This window comes from Rhipicephalus sanguineus, chromosome 5, assembly GCF_013339695.2.
Source record: "Rhipicephalus sanguineus isolate Rsan-2018 chromosome 5, BIME_Rsan_1.4, whole genome shotgun sequence".
NCBI lineage: Eukaryota > Metazoa > Arthropoda > Arachnida > Ixodida > Ixodidae > Rhipicephalus > Rhipicephalus sanguineus.
This window is the reverse complement of record NC_051180.1, coordinates 169,417,179-169,426,619: the sequence shown is the minus strand read 5'-3', so window position 1 is coordinate 169,426,619 and position 9,441 is coordinate 169,417,179. Positions and strand designations below refer to the sequence as shown.

Here is a 9,441-nt window from a genome sequence, read left to right as displayed (position 1 = left end):
GAGCCCGTTGTAAGTTCTCTTGGGGCTACAATACAAGTACACTAGAGAGGTACCCACTACGCCATAAATCACAATTTTTGTGAATTTGGGAAGCACCTACTAAGACATAATTCGTCATTCTGCGGAGAAGCGAGGCACCAGCTACACGTCTGTAAGGCATTATGTGCACTTTGTTGACGCGACGACTGATGACGAAAAAGAATTATGGCTCGGCCCTTTGTAATGGGTTGGAAGCTTTAAACGGTCCACCAGTTATGTAATTTGCATTGGGTTTCGCCCGCTCGCTATTTCCCTCTCCCGTCATGCTGTATAACACGTTGACGTGGGAGAGAGACGGGGGGGGGGGGTGGCGAAGAACTTTACCGACACCCCGAGGAAATGGATAATGCGCTTATGGGCTCCCTTGGCAACCAATACAATTGCACTTGCGAGGAACCCACTACGCTCTAAATCATTGTAATTTTACTGAGATCATGAGGAAATGGATCATGCGCTTATGGACTTCCTTGGCAACCAATACAAGTGCACTTGCGAGGAACCCACTACGCTATCAATCACTGTAATTTTTTGGAAGTAGGGCAGCAGGCACTGTGCCATTTTTCGTCATTTTACGGAGAGCCGTGGTACCTGCTAAACGCATGTAAGGCATTATGCGCACTTTGTTGATGCTGTGCCTGATGACGACGAAGAATTATGGCAGAGCCCTTTGTAATGGGTTGGAAGCATTTAACAACCTACTCGTTGAGCAATTCGCATTGTGTGACGCCTGGTTACAGAATGCGCGTTGTGCGACGCTTGGTGCTTATTTTACTCTTCTACGAAGCTATATTGCATATGCTAATGTGGTTCCTTCCCGACATGAAGCCTGTATAGGACCTTTTTGCAAAGCAGATTCAAGCTCTGGCATGGCTCAGAGGTTGAATACTGGGCTCCCACGCAGAGGGCCGAGGTTCGAACCTCGTTCCGTCATGGATTTTTTTCTTATTTCGTTTTTTTCTTATTTCGAGCGATACTGGTTACGGACACCAGCGGCGGCGGCGGCGGCGGACAACTACGGCGCCAAATCGGCCGGTGAAATGATCTCATAACAGCTTTCGCTGTAAAACGTGATGAGGACTCCGGTTCTATCCCTGCTTCTGCTGCACATCTTCGGTCGCTCTCTGTCTCGTCGGTAGGGTGAACGCCGCCATTCCTCCCCTCTTTTGCTTCAGTGCTCCGACGTTTCTCCAATTCCTCGTACGAAATGGCGCCGCGTCTTGCAAGCTTACATCAACGCGGCGGCCTCGGACGCGACGACAGAGAGGAAGAAGGCACTGCTTCTCATTGTCTTCGGGGTTGAAGTGCTGGACGTGTACTGCAAGGCTGCTGACCAGTAGACGCAGCTTGATGGTGTCCAGGCTACCGAAGGCGGCACGGCTTGCGACGCGTACCAGCAGACCTTAGCCATCCTCTACGCATGCTACCCGCCACCTAAAGATGCTGCTTGCGCGCGCGCCCAGTTCCGAAGCAGGGCGCAACAACCGGACGAAAGTGCTGTCCAGTACATACAGGAGCTGCGAAGTTTTGCCGACACCTGCAGTTTCGGTACCACAGCCCCTGTGATGTTACAAGACCTTATACTAAAAGGACTGAAAGACCCCCACTTGGTTCGGACTTTCATCAGAATGGGAGACGCGTTTACAGTACAGAAAGCATTGGAGCACGCCAAGCAATAGGAATGCGTCGAGCGTACCATGCAACAGCTGACTACTCAAGTCAACGCAGTTGCGCGACGTAAGCATGGGTGTCAGGGCGTTCGCCCTCGTCAACCGTCTCCCGTGTAAGACTCGGTTCTTCAGGGGCATACTTCCTCCCCTACTTCACCGTCGTCCCAGCCGAGTGTCTGCTTTCGCTGCAGTTCGCCTCATCATTGAGCGATTATTCCGGGCTGCCCTGCGCGACGTCGCACTTGCAACAGCTGCGGCAAGCGAGGACACTTCATCAAGATGTGCCGGTCGTCGGGCGATTCGGCGGCTGTTCCGGATGGTCAAGAAGGCCAAGAGCGTACTGTCATGAATACGGTCACCGTCCTCAACATACAGAAGCCGGCAACGGCATTCAAATAATGCGCGTTCTCGTACATATCAACGGCAACCAGATCCACATGCTGGTTGACACTGGAGCCATCGTGTCTCTTCTCAACGTCCAGGATTACGGAAAATACCTTCCGCAAGTCAATTTGCTCAAAGCGCTCTTCATCATCCACAATTATTCTGAGCAAGTGACTGGCAACTTGGACTTTTCCCACGTAACTGCAACACCACGGGAAGCCTGTGTCGTTGAAGATTTATGTGACCGTGACAGGAATGTCGCTTTTGGGACTTCATGCAGTTCACGCGCTTCAGATGGTTATTTTTGGTGGGACATTGACCTGTGCAATGGATCAACCTACAGCAATTTCTCTGAGTGCGCCGTTGGAGCTCGACCGACTCTCCACTCCAGACCCTAGTCGAGTTCAGGAGTCAATGCCCGGCCGACATGTTCGCCGGCCCGGCTTGTCATCGGCTGGAACCAAGTTTCATCGACGCCCGTACCGGCTTGCTAAGGAGGTGACCGACGACCTCGCACGGCTAGAGGACCCTGGAGTCTTAAAGAGGGTGAGCCAATCGGACTGCAGTGAACGTTTACCTGCGGTTAATGACAGTCGCGAAGCCTTTCCATGTACTGATTTTAGGCCGCGTCAGTGTCCGTTGCCTAATGCCCATCAGAGTTCCTTTCGCGTAACTACTCAAGTATATTATAGTCAAAAGTACATGCATGCACATCATGCAAGTGATCTATGTTGTCGAACTTCTGCTAACGTTGCTTCCAAGGCAAATGTAACTGAGCCACAGCGCTCATTGAACGCGCCAGTTACACCAAAATTGATATTGCGCGATGTGACTGTATGACGAACATAAATGAGAGGTCTTAACATGCGAATCATGTTATACATGTCATGTACGGTATGATTTACATGCCACGGTCATGGTGTGTTTCTGGCCGTTTTGTTAACTGGATGTATACCGAAATTGGTATGGCGCGACACGAGTGCGTGATGAACATGCAATGCGTGCGTGATGGTCATGCAATGTATATACCAGAATATGCGTTTCATTGGCATGGTGTCTAGATTGTGCATGCATGCGTGCATGGCAAACATGCGATATATGGTGGACTAGATGCCATGGCATGAATGATTTCATTTGGCTGAAAGACAAACAAGGCGATGTATGCAGCTCTTTGCTGGCTGCTTCGCATTACATCGATTCCCACAGTTCGTGGGATCTGCCGAATTTTTTTATTGGCGAATAAGTTTGTGCGAAAGCGTTCGCTGACTGACTGTGTCGGGATTGCTCACGTAGCACATTTGGCGTCACGTGCTCCCGACTGTGTCGGGAGCACGTGACGCCAAATGTGCTACGTGACGCCAAAGAGGCAGAAAAAGAGTGTTCCACACTTGCCGCCATGGCTGCGATTGGCGCTGACTAACACTCCTCAATTTAAATGCACATATATACCCTATAAACTGGACGGAGGGACGACCGCCGCCGTAGCTCAGTGGTAGAGCATCGGACGCGTTATTCGAAGGTCGCAGGTTCGGTCCCTGGCGGCGGCAAGTTATCTTTCCGTCCACTTTACTTTCTTCACAATTATATTCCAATATTACTAATAACATCCCCTATCCCCTATACTTTCCTTGGCATTGTTTTCTGTTAGTTCTCATTAATATTAAACCATTCAAGAGCAGTATATCCTCCGCCAGCACAAACTACCGCCCATCTTCGCTCCTTTTTTGTGACAACCGCACGGGACTGGAACCGACTGCCTGCAACTACCGTGCACCACTCCGTCCCACATCAATTCAAGATTGCTCTCGAATCACTTCTTTTCTGTAATTAATACCCATCCCTCAGGTAATACTCCAGCTGGAGCCTTTGAGGTATCGAAAATAATTAAATGAATATCAATTTTTCTTTCTTTCTTTGCTTCCTTTCTCTCTATTTCTCTCTTTCGCTTTCATTCTATCGCTTTCTTTCTTTCTCATTTTACGCGTTCTCTCGCCCATCCGAGTTACTGCATTCAACGCCGAACAAATCGGCGCACGTGTTTTGTTCGAAGCAGAAGATGAACAATAGGATGAAGTGAGCGCGTGCTGGCCCAGTATTGCGTTTATGATGATGATAGTTCTTGTACACGACCGACGGAGTTTCACCGAGCTGAAGCATCTCCGCTATTAAAAATGCTGTCTCGGTTTAATAAAAAAAAGAAAAAAGAAAAATCACATCTCCCGCTAAAGGGGACCATGAGGCGATGCCAAGCAGCGTTTCGGCATGTGGAGCCCGCGTTTCAGAGGGGGAGTGGAGAGAGGCAAAGGGGAGAGAGAGAGGGGGAGAGGAGAAATGAAGAGGGGCAGGGGAAAGGGAGAGGGGTAGTAGATGGGAGTGGAGAGGGTGAGGGGAAAGGGGAGAGGAAAGGGGAAGCAGAGCGGAGAGGGGATTGGATAGGGCTTGCGCATGCGCTGTAAGGGTGGTCACGCCTCACAACACCACCACCATCACCGGATTGAACTCCGCTTTAAGATGCTTCACATCTAAATATTACACCATTTCCCGCTAAAAGGGACCTTGAGGCGATGCGAAGCCGGAGCACTTGCACGATCGCGTCCCTTTGGCGTTCGTTGGGCATGCTACCGACCTCGCGTTGTTGAATGCGAAGAGGAACGCTACGCGCGTCTTGTCTTCCCTCTAGCCTGGCCGTTAATTCTCACAGGGCGAGCGGGGAACACGGTCGACAGGCGGGCGAGAGGGGGGCAGCGTAGGAGAGGAGAGAGAGGGGGAGGGGACTCGCATGCGCAGGCGCTCATCGCGGCGTTGCGCAGGAGAGAATTTCGGCATGTCTAGCCCACGTTTCAGAGGAAGAGTGGAGAGCGGGAGGGAATAGGGGAAGTGGAGAGGGGGAAAGGGAGAGAGAAAGTGGGGAGAGACAGAATATAGGGGGAGGGGAGAGGGTGAGTGTCGAGGGGAGAAGGGGAGAGGAGGTGTGTGGAGAGGGTATGCGCATGCGCAGTAAGGGTGGTCACGCCGCACACCTCCGCCACCACCACCGGTTTGAACTCCGCTATAAGGTGATTCGCATCTAAAAGGCAGAAGTTCCGAGGAAGGTGGAAGCTTCTAGAGATGAAAAATTCGTGAACACGACGTGTCGCTGGAGCCGATGTTTCGACAAGCGGACTTGTCTTCTTCAACGCTGCAAAATGTCGGCTTCAGCGACACGTCGTATTCAGGAATTTTTCATGACTCGGTTTAATAACTTACGAATGAAGCGAACGTGACAAATAAGCAGTCTCGTGGCTCACAACAACAAACCACTCGCTCAACGCAAATGGTAGGTCGCCTTCAAGGTGAAGTACGTCCGCACTGCTGGGAATTTCATTCGCATCTGCCGATTCTGTCCTAACGCTGGGTTCGCCTTCTTATGCGCTTAAAGGGCGAGACAAAGCCTTGTAACTCCGCTCGTTCTAGACGGATTTGAAAAGCTTTTGAGGTAATCGATTCGTCAGTCAATATACTCTAATACTGAAGTAATTGGATAATTGCTTGGAAAAGTGGTTCATGGCCCCTTTAAGCTTATCATGTCGTCTTGTAGAGATGTGTCGTGTTTCTCTACAGCAAAGAACTACACTAACAGAGCAATACATTTGTAATAAAAAAAGGCGACGCAAGAGTAGGAACTTTCGGCTTAACTTGTTCTGGACGAGTAATAGAAAAACGAAGAATGGCACGTTTAAGCGCCCTCACTTTCATGCCGCCGCATCGCCTCCATGTACCGTATGTATCTAAGAACGCCATCTGCTAAGCTGGGCATAACTCTGACTGCATCAAGCTTTTTGTTCTTTAGAGCCTGCCAGCGTGGTGTAAGCCGCGGTGACATTCTCACGGCTCTGCACAAGTCTTTGACGCCTCCGGAAGATTGCGCTGCTAGACTTACCGACTACAGGGAAAAATATTTTCTTCTAATCTTATATGCTTTTCTGTTTCTATGAAAGTTTACTGTGTAATATAGTTGTAAATAAGGTTTCATCATAGATTTTTTTTTGTTACACAGTTTCTAGTGCTGTTTCCTTTAATTTTTACGCATTTTTTTTATAAAATGCAGTTCGATAATCCCCCTCGTGGGTGTTAGCCACTTATCCTAGGCGGCAACAACAACTTATACCGAGTGACGGCGTAGACATAGAACACAAGGCGATAGGGTAAGCGCTCTTTTTTCTTTTCTTTTTTCCACCCTGTCGACTCTTTGTTATTTTTCCCCTTCAGCTATAAGTTGAGCTAAACGCTTAAACGTCATGCTATACCAACTCGCCCGAACTGCTACTCTTCGGAAGACCAAATTGACGAGTCGCAATATAGTAGTGAAGAAGAAGGATGTGCCCAGCGACCACGCGCTGTCGCGTCTCGCCAGCAGCCACGGTTTACCGGGTGGCCTGGTTCTGGCGCTGGACACTGAGGCAGAGCGACCGCGTGACCCGGAGGAAGTTGGCCCGCGATGCCCAGGCGACTATGTGGCGCAACGCCCGGACACCGCGGCGCCATACGTGAGCGCAATGAGGTGCCGCGTTCCTGCCATCAACCAGCTACAGCAAGTGAGTCATACACTGAAATCTTTTTTCCTGTATAACATAGTTGCTACACCAGAAAATAAAATAAAAAATAAACGAAGATTTCAGAGAATTCATGCAGTACGAGCCTGTGCACCCATTCTGTTGGCGAAACTTTACATTGTAGTCAAGCTATTCAATAGTGATAATGATGTAATGCCTAAGGGGTAACTCTGCAAGGATTGCTTAGGCGACATGTTTGTAACCAGAAAAAGACGGAAGCAAGTGATTGTTCGTCAAAGCAGAAAATTTTGCGCACATACTTGCCGTCCACAATGCAATGTTCCTTCTAGTTTGCAGCTAGCACGTTCGCGTGCATTGTCGAAATTACCTACCAACAATATTCTAACATAAGTTTAGTCCAACTGTGTTTATTAATGACTTATTCGTTTTCTTGCTTCTCTGGAAAGCACAAAGGTTTTGTAATGTGTTTCCATTTTTCGTTGCAGTGTTTGTTACCGCTGAGTATTATGTACGAATGTGCAATCCACAATACAGTCATTCTCAATCCAAAGTGTCAATAATCTATTAATCTCCGGCATCCCCGTTTGATATTTCATTCCACAATGTGGCTTCGGATATTGAATATATCTTCTCGAACCTTTTCTCGTCTGCAATACCTAGTGTTTCAGAGCTATGAACTGCTGATTTAGTGGCTAACTCCACGCACGCTCACTGTTCGCCGATTCGCAGGCTAACTCACAATGAGCAGCGACGTCTCGCTCAGTAGCGGCGGGGAGTCATGGCCTCCAACCAAGAGCACGCAGCGGCAGCTGACCATTTCGTGGATTCAAGTTATCACCGGAATTGTGCAGCTTTACTGTGTAATGTGTCACTGTGTGCTTCTCATGCTCATCGCCGTATGGATGGTCATCAAAGAAGTTTCCAGGCGGGTGTCCGTCCTTTGGGTGTCGTGGTACAGCGACTTCAAGGAGAAGAGGCCCGCGGCACTGCCGCTTTTGCTCGGAGCTATTCACATGACGATGGTGTCCAAGATCGCACCACAAACAAAACCATCCGCAGAACCCGAGGGAACAGAAGATGCAGATGATACAGAAGTAACAGAAGACGTCAGCGATGAAAATGACCGCTCTAGCGAAAACCAGAGCGAAGTTCTCGACGTAGTGGAAGACAAGGCGGAAGAGTGCCACTCTTCAGCACCAACAGTTAGTGCGAGTACATCAGGAGTATGCAGCAGCAGTTCACCCGAAGTGTCGCGCGTCGCGGACGTTACAGAGTCCGAAAGTAGCGCCTCCCTGGACCCTCCGCTGCATAACCAGCCGAACCAACAACTCTCCAAGCGTGCGCCGTGTAGCATCAGCGCGGTTGTTGAGGACAAATACGCCTGTGGACTAAACAGATCAACATCGTCTTCGGCGGTGTCTATAGAGGACCTTGACGACTCGAGCGACGACGATGGCGTGGACGGTTTCGACGAACGCAGCAAATCTAGTAACAAACGCCAGGATTCCGCGAATGTTTCTTGTACTGGCTCCTGGAAGCTTAAGTCTGCTTTCCAAAGGGCAAGCGGCAAGTCAAACGAGATCCAAAGCTGCTTCGCGAAGCCAAAGGCGCAGGTCACCCAAGCACCTTGCCCAGAGAAGAGCAAGTTTTCTCTGGGTCCCGTCATCAGCAATCTGCGGCGTGTATGCTGTCGCACTTTGAGCGCCATCAATAAGGAGTTTACCGAGTGCATGTCTCCCCAAAGCCAGAAGTCGCGCGGCAAAAAGACCGAGACGCCCGCGCGCAACACATCACAAGTGGCGTCGAACCGCGAGGTGCATCACCAGCCACACCAGGACGCTAAAGGTGACGCCTCAAAGGATCTGTCGGTACCAGAGCAGAGGACTTCTCTGCAGTCTTCGTGGAACGATGTTTGCTCCAGCGGTACACCGACATCGTCCGATTCTCTGGGTGAGATGCACCGAGGACTGTTGGACTCGTTCTCTGAAGCTGAATCTTCAGACTTTCCCAATCGTCAATCTGCGGATCACCATTTCGGCGAAACGGCACCCGAGAAAAAACCGACACTGTTTAGTGGCGACGCCGATAGCGCTGATGGGAATTTCGAAAAAGGTAATTCTGACTGGACGACGCAACACCCGCAGTCGAACTCCTTTTTTAACTGCCAAGGCACGGAAGCGAATGCGTTCGGAACTGTTTTTCAGACCGATGGCAATTCAGCTGGCTGGGAGTTCTAGGCGGGGATGGTAATGCCGAGCGCCGTACATTGACGTATTGGCTCGCTCTGTGGTCGGGTACGAATCGAAGTGCTCTTGTGTTCCAAAGCGTGGTCATGCCTGTCATATTGTGTGCAAGTGATCTTTGCCTTCATCACTCATGGGACGGTGCAAGCAGGGCCTTACATGCCCATCAACGCAATAAAGCGCAGCTGTTAAAGGCGGTGATGGTTTAAATGTTTCTCCTGCCAATGCTTTCACTGCAAAATAAATACGTACTCTGCGACGACGCAACAGAATTATTGCAGGAAGTGACGCCTTAGCTGAGCTTTCTAACCACGTTATAGTGTTTTCACGCATTTATTTTTATCAGAAAAATACGTGAACTGGTACTTACATTTATTGTGATCTTAAAGCGCGCACTAGCTCTTCAAATGGTGCGCGCTTGGCTTCAGACAGTAAAAAAAAATTGTAGGACACTTCAGCTTCGCCTTCATGAGCAGAAGGTCATAGCGTAAAAGTACTCCGTTCGTGTCGCCTTCTCAATTGCTCGCTTGGCTTCGCTTCTCGGCGGACATCTCA

General features: G+C 49.7%; 1 protein-coding gene across 1 annotated transcript; it reads left to right on the top strand.

The window, feature by feature from the left end:
* The first annotated feature begins 6,497 nt into the window (after positions 1-6,497).
* On the top strand, positions 6,498-9,067 carry LOC119393016 (uncharacterized). Its single transcript, XM_037659880.2, has 2 exons — positions 6,498-6,664; positions 7,373-9,067. The coding sequence occupies exon 2, from the start codon at positions 7,384-7,386 to the stop codon at positions 8,878-8,880; it is 1,497 nt and encodes a 498-aa protein (XP_037515808.1). The 5' UTR covers positions 6,498-6,664; positions 7,373-7,383; the 3' UTR covers positions 8,881-9,067.
* The last annotated feature ends 374 nt before the right edge of the window (positions 9,068-9,441 follow it).